General features: G+C 46.9%; 1 protein-coding gene across 1 annotated transcript in view; it reads left to right on the top strand.

Moving 5' to 3' along the window:
- Window positions 1-20,000, top strand: part of tnikb (TRAF2 and NCK interacting kinase b) — an 80,518-nt gene that overhangs the window by 43,667 nt on the left and 16,851 nt on the right. The window contains 5 exon segments of the mRNA XM_084325756.1: window positions 9,505-9,614; window positions 10,510-10,625; window positions 11,733-11,824; window positions 19,603-19,784; window positions 19,953-19,972. Of these exon segments, the coding sequence (XP_084181882.1) occupies window positions 9,505-9,614; window positions 10,510-10,625; window positions 11,733-11,824; window positions 19,603-19,784; window positions 19,953-19,972 (520 nt within the window).

The following is a 20,000-nucleotide window of genomic DNA, read 5'->3' as shown; positions in this document are numbered from 1 at the left end:
GATTTCCCTTTTCAAAACGACCACATCGATCCTTCTCCTCGTCATATAGATGGCATCGCTGTACCTGAGTGTCTTCTTAATTGGCTCTCGCAGGAACGTGGCCCAGATTCATTCTCATCCCCCACCTATGACCAAGCGAGCAACTTCACATCGTCACTGAAACTAGCCTGTATTTCCTCCGTCCTTCTTTCCCGTTGCCTCCATGGACGTGACTTTAATGTTGACTCTAATGGGGGTCAGCTGGTTTCTACCTTCAGGCTCAGCAGTATTTTTAGCTTCTGGGACGATAAAGGATGAAGTATGTTCCCTCCCACTCCTCCCTTCTCCCCCACTCCTCCCTTCTCCCCCACTCCTCCCTTCTCTCCCACCCCTCCCTTCTCCCCCACTCCTCCCTTCTCCCCCACTCCTCCCTTCTCCCCCACTCCTCCCTTCTCTCCCACTCCTCCCTTCGCCCCCACCCCTCCCTTCTCTCCCACCCCTCCCTTCTCCCCCACCCCTCCCTTCTCTCCCACCCCTCCCTTCTCTCCCACCCCTCCTTTCTCTCCCACTCCTCCCTTCTCCCCCACTCCTCCCTTCTCCCCCACTCCTCCCTTCTCTCACACTCCTCCCTTCTCTCCCACTCCTCCCTTCTCTCACACTCCTCCCTTTTCCCCCACTCCTCCCTTCTCTCACACTCCTCCCTTCTCCCCCACTCCTCCCTTCTCCCCCACCCCTCCCTTCTCCCCCACTCCTCCCTTCTCCCCCACTCCTCCCTTTTCCCCCACTCCTCCCTTCTCTCCCACTCCTCCCTTCTCCCCCACCCCTCCCTTCTCTCCCACTCCTCCCTTCTCCCCCACTCCTCCCTTCTCCCCCACCCCTCCCTTCTCACCCACTCCTCCCTTCTCTCCCACTCCTCCCTTCTCTCCCACTCCTCCCTTCTCCCCCACCCCTCCCTTCTCACCCACCCCTCCCTTCTCCCCCACTCCTCCCTTCTCCCCCACTCCTCCCTTCTCTCCCACTCCTCCCTTCTCCCCCACTCCTCCCTTCTCCCCCACTCCTCCCTTCTCTCCCACTCCTCCCTTCTCCCCCACCCCTCCCTTCTCTCCCACTCCTCCCTTCTCCCCCACCCCTCCCTTCTCTCCCACCCCTCCCTTCACCCCCACTCCTCCCTTCTCCCCCACTCCTCCCTTCTCCCCCACCCCTCCCTTCTCCCCCACCCCTCCCTTCTCCCCCACTCCTCCCTTCTCCCCCACCCCTCCCTTCTCCCCCACCCCTCCCTTCTCCCCCACTCCTCCCTTCTCCCCCACCCCTCCCTTCTCACCCACTCCTCCCTTCTCTCCCACTCCTCCCTTCTCCCCCACTCCTCCCTTCTCTCCCACTCCTCCCTTCTCCCCCACCCCTCCCTTCTCTCCCACTCCTCCCTTCTCCCCCACCCCTCCCTTCTCTCCCACCCCTCCCTTCACCCCCACGCACAGAGCTAGACGTGTACTGTATGCTTAGGCATAGTTTTCTATGTGCTTTTCAAAGGCCCTGATAATCTAAGGCAGTGGTGCCCAACCAGTCGATCGCGATCGACAGGTAGATTGCGGGCTGATTTCAAGTAAATCTCGATTAATAAAATTTTATTATTAAAAAAGAAAAAAAAAAATTGGAAAATCAACTCTGCCTCTCTTTGTTAACTACAACATGCAATGCTGTTTGTTATTTAAGATGAGGTCGGACTCTGCACTGACAGATTTGTGTTCATTATGCTGCTTTTATAAAGCCTCAAATGATGGCTTACAATATACAATTTTGGCTGGTAGCTCTCGGCTAGGTGGTAAATTAAAAAGTAGATCTTGGTTCAAAAACGGTTGGGCACCCCTGATCTAAGGGTTTGTGTGTGTGCTGTGCACTATTATACCAACAGAATTATGAAAACAAGATGCCATACCCTCTAAGCTATGCCCAATGAGAGTGCACTCTGGCAGAGAGAGATACAGCTAAGACGCAGAGTAGGGGTTTCTGGCACAACGGCACCTACTTACAATGTTCTTGGAGAAGGGAGAACAAAGTCTAAAGAGGTGACCCTGATGAAGGCCACAAGCGAAAGCACATTGGTCTAACAATACCCTTTTTTTTTTATATAATACAAGAAGTGTTGCTGGAGTTTTTACCTCCCCAGATAGATACAGCTACACACAGCTACACTGGCAGATAGATACAGCTACACACAGCCATAGGCCTACAGGTACAGTAGTTAGATACAGCTAATGTTACACACAGCTACACTGGCAGATAGATAGGTATCATCGCCAAGTCAGACACATGAAAGAGAGAGGGTTTTCTATTGCATCCTACCATAGCTGTTAAAGACAGCTAAAATAACAAACACTACTTTTTGGGCATGTGTTTTGGGCGCACACTGCTCTTTTGTGGAGCAGATTCAGATGTTCAGTTATTCATCGTCCCACAAGGGGAAATTCAGCCCAAAGCCGTGTTGGATGGAGAATAGTCGTAGATGGCCTATGCTCCATTGGGAGCGATGGGCCTAAAGTAAAGTAAGTACAGGGGAAATTCGGCTTGCAGGGCACGTTAAAAACGGTGAACTTGGTGCCATTGGCTTGGGCAGAAATTCGGCTTGCAGCAAGGCACGTTAAAAACAGTGAACTCTGGGCGGCTAGGTGGTGTAGTGGGCAAGGCACTCGCCACCAACGCAGGAGACGCTGGGTTCGAGCCCAGCTCTCGGCGTTGCTACCAGCTTGGCTGGTCGTTCATACTAACACAATTGGCAGTGTTAGGGGTGGGAAAGCTGGTGGGTGGGTCCTGGTCGTTGTACATCGACTCCTACAGTTCGGTCGGGGCGCCTGCTCAGCGAGGAAAGGATCTAAGGGGGGTAGTGTGATCCTTCCACACGTTACACCCTCTCAGTGAGAGTCCGCGCTGCCAGGTGAAAAGAAGCGGTTGATTGGCTACACATGCGTCGGAGGAAGCACGTGATAGCCTCCACTCTCCCAGACCGACTGTGGGGGGTAAGTGCGCAGCGACCAGGAAGGGGATTGGGAATTGGCATAACGACTAACATTGGGATGGGAGAAAAACGGAGGAAAAAGGAGGGGGGAAAAGATAAAAAAATAAAAATAAAAATGTGCTATTAGCTTAGGCATGAACTGAGGAGTAAAGAATGGTGCATTTTGCCCACACAACACAATGTTAGTGAATAAAGGCCCACGTCGCGGTCCTTTCAGGCGGGACGGGACGACGGTACTGCTGCGCTCTGAAACCCAATGGCTTGCACCGCACCGGCACCGCCAGGCCTTTCTGCACAGCGCAGCACTCTCCTCTGTGAGCTTCAACTAGGTTACTGTGACACAACCCAGCCTCCAATAGAAACCACAGGCAGCCGGCCGGGCAGAGGACAGAACGTTGGTACTGGCACTATTAACGTTAGGTTATGTAGATAACCAAGTTCTGTTAGTTATGGTGCGCTCAGCACCAGTTGCATATATCTCGCTTCAGCATATATACACTGAATAATTTCACAAATGTACCTTTAAATGCCAGCATTCATCTGGCCACACCCCCATCCGCTTACCTATATAAGCAGGGATGGTGCCACACACTCACCTCCTTCCCAACAAATTTCATCACAATGAAAAATCAAGGGCCGCAGCGGCGTCCTGGTGCTGAGCGCACCATAACTAACAGAACTTGGTTATCTACATAACCTAACGTTCTGTATCGTTATGGCTTCGCTCAGCACCAGTTGCATAATAGGAGCTGAGCGGGAGCCATAGCTCGACAAATACACCCCGCTGAGGCCCCCCACAAACCATCAGAACAGGGAGGGCCGAGCCCCCCCGACCCACCCTAATGGCGGGCACCCCCCCTATTAGGGGCTTCACGGGAGGCGACGGACCCGACCGTGCGAAGAGGCACTCAAGCAACTCAACGCACAGGGTGAGCAGACCGTGGCTTGACCCCACGACTACACACACGCACAACCCGCATGCCACCCGGGAACGAACGGAGGAACAACCTCGTTACTGCCCCCAGAATCACGGGGTCAAGGGCAAACCCAACCCCGTGGCAAGGCCGTAGCAGCGGAGCACGAAGGAAGACCCAGACCCACCAAAAGGACTGGACTCCCAGAATGGGGGCCCGGAGAAGTCCATGATGCCAGCATCAAGACCCCACCAGGTGGGCACGTAGTGCCCCGCCCCCCACATCGCCAGCGTATTCGGACAAAGGCCCCTCAGTTACTGCACCTGGTATTCCCAGGCGGAATCCCATCCAAGTACTAACCAGGCCAGAACCTGCTTAGCTTCCGAAATCGGACGAGATCGGGCGTGTTCAGGTTGGTATGGCCGTAAGCCGAGCGGGCCCTGTCCCCCCAATAGTACACCGCCTGGCACACTGACCCTGCAGAACAGGCAGTCAGCATGGCCGTAAGCACACAAAAAAGGTTAACCAACGGAAGCAGGCAGCGCACCGGGGAAAAACCAGGCAACAGGCTGTTAACCCTAGCCTGGAGACTGCGGACGAGACAGGCGCCAGAGGGGACAGCTGAACACAGCCGCCCCGGCGGAAGGAGCGTAAGCTGGCGGTGTTGCATGACCAAGCCTCCATTTAAAAACCCCCACCCAGAGGGGTCGAGGCAGAGAAGGCCGACACGATTGGCAGACGTCATGAACGTGCAGGGGCACCTTCAACCGGTGAACCCGGGAGTTGACACTGCTCCAACACACCAGGGAATCAACCACCTCGGTGTTACCCAATGCGGTGGTTGTTCCTATAACCCCTCAAGAAAAACTCCAAAACACACCTGCGGGTATACACCGGCTATACCGCAGTACAAGTGTTTCAGTTTTCAAAAAAGGGTTAACCCAGGCCTACGGGTCGCAAACATCACTTCGGACCGGGCCTGGCGGTACGGGAAGCACAGGGTCACCAGAGGAGGTCAAAAAACCACCCCCACAGGCCCCTCATCGCCATGCGTGAGAGAGGAGCGAAAAAGAATGGAGAACCAGCCCCTAAGCACACCGTACTTGGTATTCCCAGGCGGTCTCCCAACCAAGTACTAACCAGGACCAACCCGTGTAGCGGCCGAGATCCGACGGGATCGAGCGCGTACAGAATGGCATGGCTGTAAGCCATTACGACAGTGCTGAGTAAAAACGTACCCAACCAGGGTCTCCATAGCGCTTAACCCTGTGACACCCAGACCGACCTGGCATTTTTCCCCCTGAAAAAAGCCCAAGTCCCTCGGTACCAGAACAGCAGATCTGCATCCCCGGCGGACAACGGGTTCAACTGATCTGGACCAGCGTGACCAGAACCAGTCCCGTGCCCTAACCACGCCGACATGCCTACTCCAGGAGAAGGGCAGATATGCGTGTTGATTTTAACACGAAAAGAAGGCGCCACCCAGACGTTCGGGCGAACCGCGCCTGGTGGCCCACCCCAAGGGCGTGAGACCCCTCTACATATGTTCAGATCCATTCCGTCATCATCCCCCAGACATGAACGAGAATCCGTCGAAAAACCAACCCAGGTCATGGGATTTGGTCGTCGGAAGAGGAAAAACCCCCATCTCAGTTGCTTTATAAAAACGCTGTTTCAACCCCAAGCAACCAAGGCGTGCCAGTCAATCACCTGTTTACAGCGAGCTAGCACTATACGTGCGTCGGGACACACCCCCATCAATGAACAGGCTATTTAGACCTGTCATTGAATCCCCAAGGCGCCCAGGGGAACGACAAGAGGGGTGTGACACTCCCTAACTCCACCTCTGGAATAGAAAAGAAGGAAGCATCAACAGTATGTATCCCAGTCTACACAGCCGGGGTAAAAATGTTCACATTTTTACATCCCACCACCCTCCCATAGGAAGGAGACGGGGATCCCCAGAGAGACTTCCCACGTGAGCTGTACAGATTGAAAAGAATATATTGCACCTTGAGCCATGTAAAAAATTGGTTTTAGGGCTCTCCGGGGAAGAGGCACTGAACCCATACACACTCAATAATCGAATTGAATCGAATACATATACAATAGAATAGGACCCTTCTAGAGGGTCCACTCACTTTGACAATCTGAGGAGGAAGGCTCTGTACTCTGATGGAGGCTCCCTCACATGGAAGAAGGAGTCCGAACTCACAGAAGGCCCGAATAGGCGCTTGGTGAGGAGGAGCCCTGACCACCCCCCCGAAACAGATCCATCACATGGACCTGAACAGCACACGGAAGTCCTACCAACAGAGACGCGCACGGTGACGTACTCTATGGCGGGGGAATTCCTGCGGTGCACACGCCCAATATACCAGGCCGTGGGACCAGGAAACTCCCCCCCCCCCCCCCCCGTAACGTGCCGAACCGCCACGTGACGGGAACCTTGAAGGACAGGGGGTGTACCCCTGACCGACAGAAACAAGGGGGAGAGGAAAGGTTACCAGTTCACCCCTTTACGACCCCACACCCATGATACGATGTAATGACAAAAAGAGAATATGACACAGTCATAGTCAGCTCTATGAAGCGTTTGACAGCTCCACACAGCGCATGAGCTAACCTGCTATCTGATTTTTACTAAGGAAAAAACACAGAATAGAGAGGGCTCTAAGAGCCCCGGTCCAACATACACATGTGCTTCTGTGGCCAGTCCAACCCAGTTGTAGGTCACATGACACACACAACCCATCATCACCTACAAAAAATGGCAAAAACACTCAACAGAGGAACGCCGTTTTTCACAATGAGAGAATACATCATTCTCGATTAGTATCGGCCACAGGCCTTGCTAAGCACACACGACAGCGACCAAACAATTTTTTCTTTTAGGAAAATAAAGTTTCTCCAGCAGTTTTAGCACAACCTCAGCAATCAAGCTAAGAGTTACATCGCATCCCTACCACACAAAAGACACAATAGTGTACAACATGTCTGATAGGAGGATGAAAAAGTCCCCAGGGAACCGGGGGGAAACACAATCCTCTTATTTTACCCTCAATACGGCCAGTTAAAACAGGAAAACCTGTTAATATGTGAACACACTGTTTATTGTCATCACAGGCTGAGAAAAGAACATTTCTTTTACTCACTTGTCACTAAGCATAGCTTCATAGGTTAGTTTCCTTAGTTGTGAGTACACGGTACATAACAACACACATGATGTTACTCACACAACAACCAGATCATTATCACATCTGTAACAACAACCCGATTTGCACGGAGAAGCTAACTGCCAGTGACAAAAACAGCTCACACATAACCCGCGCCGTATCCCAAATGTATTGCAGCAACACACGTTTTGGGAAAAACATCGTTATTCACAATACATTTAGAAAAGTAAAACCAGAAAACGTGTTATAAGGTCTGGTCAAACCTGTTCCCACCCGGGGCGTAGATCAGCGAAGTGCAGTCACAGACACCGTAGGAACACAGCCGCTCCTGTGTTGGTCGAACTGGGCAGCGTCACCGCTCCAACCCGCACTACAGTCCTCTGTTGATGCAACCTTGCCGTCCTGGCTCAGGGCAGGGTCGACGAAAACATCCCCTGTCAAGGATGACGTCGTAGTCAAGAGTGTAAAACATGTTAAAATCAAAGCACGTTCAACAGAATAGCATCAAGCTAACGGCCGCGACCAGAAGCAAGCTCACAGTGGCGCGCGAGAAGCTAAGCTACCCCGCGCCAGGCCATGGCCTATAGCAGCAAGCTAACGTTACCTAGCGAACACGCCATGCTAGCACCGCAGCTAACAGCTGACTGGCTAACAGTAGGCCCAACCTAAGCAGGCCATGCAGCGATCCAGCAGGCTAACGCAGCAGTTAACAGCTGACTGGCTAACCGCAAGCTATGAACATGTAAACAATGACATAACACTCACCCAGACAGGCCGCCGTTCTGAACCTCTCCTCACTTTTTAAGAGAAAAGAGAAAACAAGATGTCAACACCGCTTCACAACGGTGATATTACCAACACCCGACGGAATCAGCACAATACCAACTGGCCTGTGTAGCTGACTTTGAACATGAATCTGCCGCTATCGCACATTCATGCACATATCCCCTCGTGAAGGAATACTCTCATTTGGATATGAAAGATGGGGCCTTAACACGGTGACAGAGAGAATCCACTCGTCCAAAACACACAGGGATCACCAGTGTTAATGGTCGCGGCCCACTAGTTAAAACTATAATGGTCTTCAGACCAAGGTCTTCTGTCGCCTAGGTGGCTGAACAAAGGACCCTAGCCTGGGGCCGGTTTCCATAAACATTGTCAAGTAGCCCCCATAGCACTAACAGACAAGTGGAGCCTGCCAGCAAAACACTACTCACCCAACCTGGAACGCACCGCTTCTCACAACAGCGGCATGTCCGACAGTTCAGCTGTGGCCTGACAGGTTTCACCCCAACAAACACAGCAAGGAACTGCAGTTGAGAAGCATGCAGCGGCGTGCTCCCAATACGAAAACCGGTGGAGGATTTTTAGAATGATCAACATCTTCCAGACACTCCAGTACGAAGACAATATCGCCGTATTTTCTCGAAAATAGTGAGAGAGAAAATAAAGATATGATGTCAACGTATCTCCTTGTTCTTCCTTTCCTCAGACTATATATATATATAATTTTCTCCACGTCAAGTGGGCATATAGCAACACGTTGCTTGTGATGAAATTTGAGAAGGAGGTGAGTGTGTGGCACCATCCCTGCTTATATAGGTAAGCGGATGGGGGTGTGGCCAGATGAATGCTGGCATTTAAAGGTACATTTGTGAAATTATTCAGTGTATATATGCTGAAGCGAGATATATGCAACTGGTGCTGAGCGAAGCCATAACGATACAGAACCAAATGCACAATGCCAGTTATGTTTTTTAATTATCTATCGTTCTACCTGGAAACCTCGCCCATTTTGCTTTCTCCTCCATGATATCATGTAGTCAGATGTGCACTGAACCTAACGCGAGCTCAAATCACATCCCCCACATCTGAAACTCCTACACAAATTATTGTAAAATTGGTATCAATAACCCATGCGTTGTTATGTCGCTTATATACGCTTCCCCTAAGTCCCCAAATTGTAATTTGTAAAACGTAATGAAGGTTAGCGGTCTAATAAATAGGGTCAATGTTGCTTGATTAGCCTGATTACACTTTAGATTAGACTACGGCCTTCAAAGTCAGTTCAAGTTTCAAGTTTGTTTATTAGTCGTCACAATAAAATACACAAGTACTTTACGGTGTGAAATGCTTGGTTCTGTATGAGTCCCTGAGAGTGTGCTTCATACAGTAAAAAAAAAGTAAGTTAAAAAGTAAGTAAAAGAGGAATATACAATATACAATACAATATACAATCTAAAGCACAGCCTAAGTGCAATCTAAGTACAGTGAGTAAAAATGAGTAAACAGTGAGGTACAGATCAGACGGTACAGATGGTGCTCATAGGAGAAGTGATCTTGACAACATACAGTAGGTGTGATTATTCCCCAGATGAAGCGCTGTGTTCTCTGACGGCCGTGTGTCCTCCTGTGTGTCGTCCAGGTTCCACAGAGAACCACCTCCATCTCCCCCGCCCTGGTCCGGAAGAACTCCCCCGGCAACGGCCCCGGTCTGGGCCCCCGAGCCGCCGGGGCTCACCTCATACGAGCCAGGTACACATCATTTGCACACCAGTTAGTTAACCCTTTCACTGCCACACTGCCAAATGGTTAACCCTTTCACTGCGACAATACAGGAGGTGTGTTTACCCCGTTCACTGCCACACGACAAAGGGTTAACCCTGTTACAGTATATATACTACCTGTTGAAGCAGAAACTCAACACAAGCTTACTCATAGTTATTTTACTTTGGTAGGTCTACAATTATTTTGAGCCAGTAGACGACACTTAGAACAAGGACAGCAAGTGTATGAACATGTCAGCCTCTTACAGTAATTACTGTCTGCGTAGCCTGGGACTCTTTACATTTAGCTGAAGAAGGCTTGTTTCATATACAGGTCAACACACACACGCACGTACACACACACACACACGCACACACACACACACACACACACACACACACACACACACACACACACTGATACATGTAAGCCGCTTGGTTGCTGAGATGACTGGTTGTTTTTCTTATAGTATGAATGAGCAGTTCAGTTTAGTTTAAGTTAAACTAAATCTTAAAGGAACACGCCTACTTTTTGGGAAATTTACTTATTTGCCGTCTTCCCCCCAGAGTCAGACAAGAAGATAGTTAGACTTCTCTTTTCTTGATGAACAACCGCTGAGAAGGGTATCTATCTTCTTGTCTTCTCACAATTAAGCTATTTTCCCAAAAGATTGCCGTGGTCCTTTAACGACTTACAGTTAACTACAGTTGTTAAGGTGGAATCAGGAAAATGCTACATTTCTAGTGAAATATAATATAGTTTGTAATTAACTAACTACTGAAAAGGCTACTGATGTACAGTAGTTAAGCTACCACCAACAATGTGAATGAGACAGTACTGTGTTTGTGTGTGTGTGTGTGTGTGTGTGTGTGTGTTACCATAGCAACCCCGACCTGCGGAGGACAGACATCTCCATGGATACGCCCCTGAAGAGGACGAGCAGTGGCAGCTCCTCCAGCTCCAGCAACCCCAGCTCCCAGGGCGGATCCAATGAACGAGGTACACACACACACACACACACACACACACACACACACACACGTAAACACACATATTCACATACTAACCCAGACATATTACACAGGGAACAAAATAACTAGACGCCATTCGCCAAATGCGTGTAGATTTACCGTCTGGCGTCTAAAAATAATAGTCTGCCCGCCAGCTGGCGTGTAGTTCATATCGATACTCTTATTTTGAAAATCCTGTGCGGGTCTCATTGCCGCCCCAAGCGCAGCTCCAGTCATAATATCTGGGCTCCGGCAGCTAGCAACGTTCAGGTTCATATGATACTCTTATTTTGAAAAACCCTTAGCAACTCCGCGAGTCATATGATATCCGCCCACTCCGTGTTTCTTGAAAACAGAGCAGCAGCGTTAAACACAGCAGTGCGCCTACAGACGCAAAATAAGGCTGTGATGTTTTTTTTCTTCTCACAACAAGTCCAATGCAGCTACATGCTTTGCACCGTCGCCATTCCTTTATGCCCACATCGCCCGAAATTAACGTTTATGTACCAATCACTACAACGTTAACGTAAGCTAACAAGCTAATCCTGATGATCAGATGAGACAGAGCCATAGTGAACAGCACTGAGGAAAGGGAAATGGGGGGGGGGGGGGGCACTCTCCCCTTCCCTGTGTGTGTGTGTGTGCGTGCGTTTGGAAAGACGACGGAGTCACTAGTCAGGACTCAGGACATGAGTATATTATAGTAAACTGAGGATTACTGAGGATGGACAGATAATGTTGATATTCAAATATAAAAAAGTTTTGAGAGGAGTGGAAGTTTGAAGACAGACTACAATATGATGCGGGGGTCAAAAAGTTAAGTCAAAAAGTTAAGTTTGTTCCCTGCGATATACACACATACACGCATCTACACACATTGACTAATATAAGTTGCATTTTATTTAGTGTCATTATGTTTTTGTAGTTTGGTAGTAATTATCTGTGTGTGTGTGTACGTGTGTGTGTGTGTGTGCATGTGTGTGTGTGTGTGTGTGTGTGTGTGTGTGTGTGTATGTGTGTGTGTGTGTGTGTGTGTGTGTGTGTGTGTGTGTGTGTGTGTGTGTGTGTGTGTGTGTGTGTGTGTGTGTGTGTGCAGGTAATTCAGTCAATAAGGCTGAAGGGACAGCAGCACCTGCCCAGGAGACCAAAGATGACGGCAGAGAGCTGACACGACCTAGCAGACCAGCTGTGAGTACACACACACACACACACACACACACACACACACACACACACACACACACACACACACACACACACACACACACATACACACACACACACACACACACACACACACACACACACACACACACACACACACACACACACACACACACACCGTCCAGAGGCTGACTCATTCTCATTCTGAACTAACTATTTTCTTGTCATTTCACTCCGTCCTGCCCCTCTCTCTCTCTCTCTCTCTCTCTCTCTCTCTGTTCCTCCCGCACCCTGTCTCTCCTCCGCATTCCACATTCTCTTTTCTGCTCTTCCTTTTTTTCCATCTTCTTCGTCGCTCTCTCTCTCCATCCTCCTCCTTCAGAGCTATAAGAAAGCTGTAGATGAGGTTAGTGGCATCGCCCATTCATCTCTAGCTCTCTCTCTCTCTCTCTCTCTCTCTGTCTCTCTCTCTGTGTCTCGCTCTCTCTCTTTCATATTCACTAAATTTCCATTCAGTGACTTGTCACTTTCAGTCTTGCTTCACACTCATTCACCCCCTCACTTAGGCAGTGCCCCAGTTCTCGCTCTCTTTCTTTCTCTCTCTCTCATACACACACATACACTTTCTATCTTTCTCTTCTTCTCTCTCCTCTCTCTCTCCTCTCTCTCTCTCTCTCTCTCTCTCTCTCTCTCTCTCTTTCTCTCTCTCTCTCACTCTCTCTCTCTCTCTCACACACACACATACACACAAACTCCCTTTATCTCTCTCTCTCTCTCTCTCTCTCTCTCTTTCTCTCCCACTCACTTGTCCTTTTTAGCCTCGATTGTCTTTGGCACTGGCATGTAAGAAGACAACGCACACCACGCACAACAATAGACAATTATCAGATCAATGCTAAAGTGAAATTGCTGCAATAAAAGTGACGAGCGGATTGTTCTTCCGCTGGCAAGGCCGGCCATAACCATCACAGTGATACATAATACACAGCAGTACACAACGATAAATAAATGTACATTAGAATAGGGCGGAGGTGTTCACAAAATATATCACAGCAGAATGATCAGCTACAGGATAATCAATAGAGACAGGCTTGTGCCAGAGAGGCAAAACGCTTGAGAGGGGAACTCCGCGGTGGAAGGGGAGGAGGGCTGGTCGATGCATTGGGACCGGAGTGAGTTCCTCTGGGTCGAAGTCTTCTGCTCATTTGTGGAAGACATGAGTTTCCATCTCATCATATTATAGAGTAGGGATGGGAGTGCTATTAGAAAATTCGTGTTTCATAATATCGAATATTTGAATATCCCTCCCCCCCCCCCCCCCCAAATATATTACATTTATTTATTTATTTTTATCAGCTGACCGACAATAAATCAAAATGACACCATTCACCATCGTAGCCTATAATGACAGCATTGCATCAGCATCAACCGGCTTTAATAAACAAACAGAAACAGTAGCATGTGCATCTTTTTGATCAATTAGGCTATGAAAATTAGGCTGCCTCTAAATATAAAAAGGAATTAAATAAGAATGTTTGCTTCAATAAAAGAAAAAAGCATTATAAAAAAGAAAAAAAAAGGAAAAAAAATATTATATATACTATATATTTCTTTTTTACAAAACGAATATTCGATTGTAAAAAAAATGAAATCGATCTTAATAACAGAATGACTATTCGAATTTCCGAATATTCGGTCCCATCCCTAATATAGAGTTGGCCAAACATAGAATCTTCCTTGGTAAGAGTTTGCCCTTCAGTTCAGAGCAGTGTTGTTGTAGTACTCCAGTCCGGACCCTGACTCGAGTCCGAGACCTTTTCAGGATGCGCGACTCGACTCGAGCATTGACTGCATTCAGACTCGGAAGGTGCAGACTCTGACTTGTTAATGGATAATAAATACTTATTTATCTTATTAATAATAATCATATATTTTAAATATATATATGTAATATGTCCTAATCATTTGGCATAAGATATCGATGGCTAGTGCATTTGTTTGGCTATTGTGTCGCAAAGTAAATAAACTCCCTTTGAAATGGTGACCGCTGTGTCATTTATGTTTAATGTCGACCTTTTTTTATTTGTATGTCAGCTCTTTGACTGCCAGAGTGGAGTGATGACTTGGACTCGGACTCAAACACTGGAGACTCGACTCGGACTTGAGATTTAGTGACTCGACTACAACACTGGTTCAGAGTGTCTCCTCAGAGTCAGACTGCGTGAGTCGCCTTCTGCTTGAGCTTTGTACAGTGACTCGAGTTGACTCTGACTTGGTATTCATGTCTCAAGACTTGACTCTGGCTTGGTATTCATGTCTCAAGACTTGACTCTGGCTTGGTATTCATGTCTCAAGACTTGACTTTGACTTGGTATTCATGTCTCAAGACTTGACTCTGGCTTGGTATTCATGTCTCAAGACTTGACTCCGACTTGGTATTCATGTCTCAAGACTTGACTCCGACTTGGTATTCATGTCTCAAGACTTGACTCTGACTTGGTATTCATGTCTCAAGACTTGACTCCGACTTGGTATTCATGTCTCAAGACTTGACTCCGACTTGGTATTCATGTCTCAAGACTTGACTCCGACTTGGTATTCATGTCTCAAGACTTGACTCTGACTTGGTATTCATGTCTCAAGACTTGACTTTGACTTGGTATTCATGTCTCAAGACTTGACTTTGACTAGAGGCAGATGACTGGAAAGGACTTGACAGTTTTCACTAAGCTAAATAGCCTACAGTATTTACATTCTTCTACATATTGAGTATATAAGGTCATGGTGGTGTCTAGCAGGACCTACTGTAGAAAACTATTTGTTTCATGAACCTTTATTTAACCAGGTTAGACCCATTGAGTCACTCACTCACTCACTCACTCACTCACTCACTCACTCACTCACTCACTCACTCACTCACTCACTCACTCACTCACTCACTCACTCACTCACTCACTCACTCACTCACTCACTCACTCACTCACTCACTCACTAAATTTTGTAGATACTGGCGGTAGCTCCTAGTTGCTTACTTCACCAAACGTGAGAACATTTCTCATATGTCACGTTTATCCTGCCCACAGTGCAATATGTGAGAATGTAGCCGTTCTCAGATAAAGCTGAGGGGGCGTTTAGTGGGAAGTGTGAACGTCTCAGTTTCAATGTGGAAATGTAGGTGGTTTGTGAGATTGACCATGTGGTTGATTTATGTTCCACCAGTGGCCTCAGTTAATAACATTAACTAGCACAGACAGACATAGTATATCAAATTAACCTGAAGTCAATCTGACAGCAGCAGTGCCTTGTGTGCTTGCGTGATTTTATACTCAATTGCAAATCCCTGACACTTGATTTTGTCGACCATGAGCTTAACAGCAGTAACTGAAGTTACTGTGTTTTGCGTTTGTAGGGCAGTATAGATAGCCTTTCATGAGGCAGGGCTCAGAGCTGACAAATCCTGTGATTTATGGACAAAAGCCAAACATTTTAAGGAATCAAAACCTATATGGCTATATGGGTAACCAAAGGGGGATCACCCACATAACCGTATGTGTGCTGCATACTAAATACAAAGTGGGAAACTCTTTAGTTTAGTTTAGTGTTGTGGGTATATATAATATATCTTTGCATTCAAAAGGTCTTAGATAAATATTTGAAAACTGCCATGATCAGTCAGACATGCTAGTGACCCTCCACACACCATCATATCATTCAACAATAATTTCAACTATCTATTTTAATGTCACCCAATATCCTCTATGTGCAAAGCCTAATCGAAGGGGAAATTACTTGTGGAAAATGTTTTAGAGATGAAATAGCACATCAGTATTATATGCTATCATATATTTCTGTTTTAATGTAACAAGTGATTTTAAAATGTCAGTGTATGTAAACTAATTTAACCAGAACAGCCTATATTTCTAGGAAGCAGGTTGAAAAGAAAAACACAACTGCAGCTCACAAAGGCAGCAATAACTAGTGATTGGTGGAGCCACTATATTACAGTCATATTCCCATTAGGTTAGTGAGGACTAACAGAAACAGAAGGTTCTCAAGTATCAACAACTACCAGACATTTGATCAACAAAACGTATTCAATCTTTATTTTGTTAAATATTTTTTGCCCAAACCAATATAAATATAGTACTGATTATTTTCCCAATATGTCTTGAGAGTATTGTATTGGTATCGATAAGCAGTATCAACAGTATCAACGGGATTGATCAAATCCCTAGTTGTAGAGACTGACTAACTAACTAACTAACTAACTAACTAACTAACTAACTAACTAACTAACTAACTAACTAACTAACTAACTAACTAACTAACTAACTAACTAACTAACTAACTAACTAAACTAACTAACAGGTGCAGCTTGGCTGCCATTGTACCCCTTTCTCTCTCTTTAAATGATTCTTTCATGGTGACTTGATGTATGACTAGCTTCATCTGAACAATGGCTTGACTCTCTTGTGACTACTCCCACCTCTGGTTGGAAGTCTTGAGATTAACCAGTTTAACAAGCCAGGAACACTGCCTACCTAATGCACTGCCCAGTTTGTAAAGGTGTTCTACTCTTGGGTGTGGTGTAGCCAGGCGGGGAAGGAAATAATTAATTTAAAATATGGTGTATGCTATATCCACCAAAATGGCATGTTCGATACAAGGGAATTTAATTTTTTTGAAAAAGACAAATAAAACACTTAACAAACTCCACAGGAAGTTGTGTAAAATTGTTGAAACATACATAATGTCACCTTTAATATATCTTACTTCAATATTTAAACACTTACAAGCTTTCCCCCTTCCTCTTCTACCTCTTTTACTCTCTCTTTCTTTCTGTCTTTCTTTCTTTCTTTCTTTCTTTCTCCCTCCTCTCTCTATTTTGTTCTCTCTCTCTTTCTCTCCTTCTCTCTCTAAATTCTCAAAGCTCACTCTCAAAGCTCACTCTCAAAGCTCACTCTCAAAGCTTTCTCTTTTTGATCCAATAGTTTCCATAGCTTTCCCCTCTAGCGCCAAATGTACTTGTTTTTGATTGGACAGTTTCATTCATATTATTCATGGTCACTGGCACCATTATCTCTTATTCCCTACCTCTTTCAATCTTTTTTCTCATGTTTTCATCACCTCATTCAGTCTTTATCTCCCTCCCTCCCTCTCTCTCTCTCCCTCCCTCTCTCTCTCTCTCTCTCTCTCTCTCTCTCTCTCTCTCTCTCTCTCTCTCTCTCCCCTCACCATGTTTCTCTCTCTCTCTGACTCCAGGAGGAGTTGGTAAGGCAGCTTGAGTCATTTACTCCCCCCCCCATCCAGCACTCCTTATTACATTAATATTTGCACAACCCCTCACATGCATGACTCTCCTCCCAGTTCTAACCTGTTTGCTTCCCATAATAAAGTAGGGTGTATAAAAGGTAGTGAAGCATCCTGACGCGTCAGTACGAATACGGAAATCCAGCGGCATCAATCTGTAAAATTGGAATCCATGTACATTTTAATTCATGAAAATGATAGATTGTTTGTGTTTACTTGTTAAAGCCCCAATCCTTGACCCTTGACCCTAGCCATAGACCACTACACTTCCGCGTTACATTGAAATCGGGGAGGAGATTGCGGGGGGGTCAAATGAATGAATGTGGATGAGAGCCTTGACATTAAGTGATTGCAGATACGGCTGTGGGGGTGCTATAGACATGATCGAATAGACTTGTATGCGCCTGAGTCTCCTGAACACGGCGCGAGACATTCCTAATCGATCAGAACTAAATTGGCAGCGAAAAAGACCGTTTTTAAGCATCGATTTCCCCATGCACATGCGCAGATTGGCCACGGAGTGTGACGCAACGCACATCCACCTGGAATGTTCCATTAGAGGGGGCATTAGAGGGGGTGTTGTGTTGTGAGAATGATAAGATAGAATTAAATATACAGTAAAAGGAATACAGTACAAATATACAGAAGTCTACAGTAAGTGTAATATTGCACAGTGTTGTGCATGTATAATCAGTAGCTTAGGCTACATAGTAGGCTAATAACAGCCTATTCTAGTCTAGCAGGTGCTGGTATAGACTAGTAATGTTGATTTTCAGTCATCTATGACATTTTTTGCCTAGGCAAAAAATTTCATTATATGTCATATATGTCATATATTATACGTCTATACCAGCACCTGCTAGACTAGAATAGGCTGTTATTAGCCTACTATGTAGCCTAAGCTACTGATTATAAATGCACAACACTGTGCAATATTACACTTACTGTAGACTTCTGTATATTTGTACTGTATTCCTTTTACTGTATATTTAATTCTATCTTATCATTCTCACAACACAACACCCCCTCTAATGCCCCTCTAATGGAACATTCCAGGTGGATGTGCGTTGCGTCACACTCCGTGGCCAATCTGCGCATGTGCATGGGGAAATCGATGCTTAAAAACGGTATTTTTCGCTGCCAATTTAGTTCTGATCGATTAGGAATGTCTCGCGCCGTGTTCAGGAGACTCAGGCGCATACAAGTCTATTCGATCATGTCTCTAGCACTCCCACAGCCGTATCTGCAATCACTTAATGTCAAGGCTCTCATCCACATTCATTCATTTGACCCCCCCGCAATCTCCTCCCCGATTTCAGAATCCCGGAAGTGTTGCGGTGGTCTATAACAACCCCACTGAAGCATGATGGGATCTGTAGTTTGAACATCCTTTCCCTGCTCAGCCCCGCCTACCTCTCTCTTTCCTACTAGACTCAGCGTTGTTGCTACTGTCGATGTGGGCCATGACGACACCCTGTGCTCTGTCACACCCAGCCAGTGGTCACACCCGGCATAGCTTATTTAGATGTGAATCACAACTTGCAAAACACCTTTTGATGGGTTTGAAAAAAGCTTCAAAGCACCTCTCGCCCTTACCTGTAGCACTGTGTAGCAGCCTCAGTGGCTACGGTGTAATGTGTTATATGAGATCACATTTAGCCTCTCTCTTTTAAATTTGTTTGGCCATTTGGGCTGATTGCGTAGAAAACATAGAACTATAGCAGTGGTTAAAAAAGATTTGATAAATAAAAAATAAAAAAATATAGCAGTGGTTCTCATCTTTTCCGTGTTTTCGAGTGATCCACATTAGAACCCCAACATGTATACACGTGAGATTTTGTCTCAGGTCCCCCCATAGTCACTCATATTTTCTCATCAAGGAAATAACTATTAATAATATAATAATATTATTATATTAATATAATAAACTATTCCCCATTTTTCTGGGGACATCCTGGAACCCCTTCAGGGACACCTGGGGGGGGGGGGGGACCCCAGATTGAGAACCACTGAACTATGTGATGGTGTAAAAGAACCACAATAAAGTTAAACAAGGAAACAGGACTGTGCTGAGACAGAGGCCTCTGACAGAGACAGTAAACGTTGAGTTTCATGAGCCGACGTGTTTCAACTCTCTGTGACCACCCCAACTCTCTGTGACCACCCCGACCCTCTGTGAACACCCCAACCCTCTGTGACCACCCCAACTCTCTGTGACCACCCCAACTCTCTGTGACCACCCCAACCCTCTGTGACCACCCCAACTCTCTGTGACCACCCCGACCCTCTGTGACCACCCCAACCCTCTGTGACCACCCCAACTCTCTGTGACCACCCCAACTCTCTGTGACCACCCCAACTCTCTGTGACCACCCCAACTCTCTGTGACCACCCCAACTCTCTGTGAACACCCCGACCCCCTGTGACCACCCCAACCCTCTGTGACCACCCCAACTCTCTGTGACCACCCCAACTCTCTGTGAACACCCCAGGACCTGACGGCTCTGGCTAAAGAGCTGAGAGAACTGCGACAGGGGGAGGAGACCAACCGCCCGCCCGTCAAGGTGACGGACTACTCGTCGTCCAGTGAGGAGTCTCATAGCAGCGAGGATGAGGACGGAGAGGGCGGGTCTAATGACGGGACGGTTGCTGTCAGTGACATACCACGGATTATGTGAGTGTGTGGGTGTGTGTGTGTGCGTGTGTGTGTGTGTGTGTGCGTGTGGTGCGTGTGTGCGTGTGTTGTGTGTGTGTGTGTGTGTGTGTGTGTGTGTGTGTGTGTGTGCCTGCTCAATTTCTGTTCATTTAGTGTTTGTGTTGCATAAAGAGTGGTTGTGTCTAGATGCCATAGCCCGGAAGGACGTTTCCAGGGAATCGTCTTTAAAAAAAA

The sequence above is a fragment of the Notolepis coatsorum genome (assembly GCF_963971535.1).
Source record: "Notolepis coatsorum genome assembly, chromosome: 12".
NCBI classification, from domain to species: Eukaryota; Metazoa; Chordata; class Actinopteri; order Aulopiformes; family Paralepididae; genus Notolepis; species Notolepis coatsorum.
The sequence above is the reverse complement of the archived record's forward strand: the minus strand, read 5'-3'. Positions and strand labels throughout refer to the sequence as shown.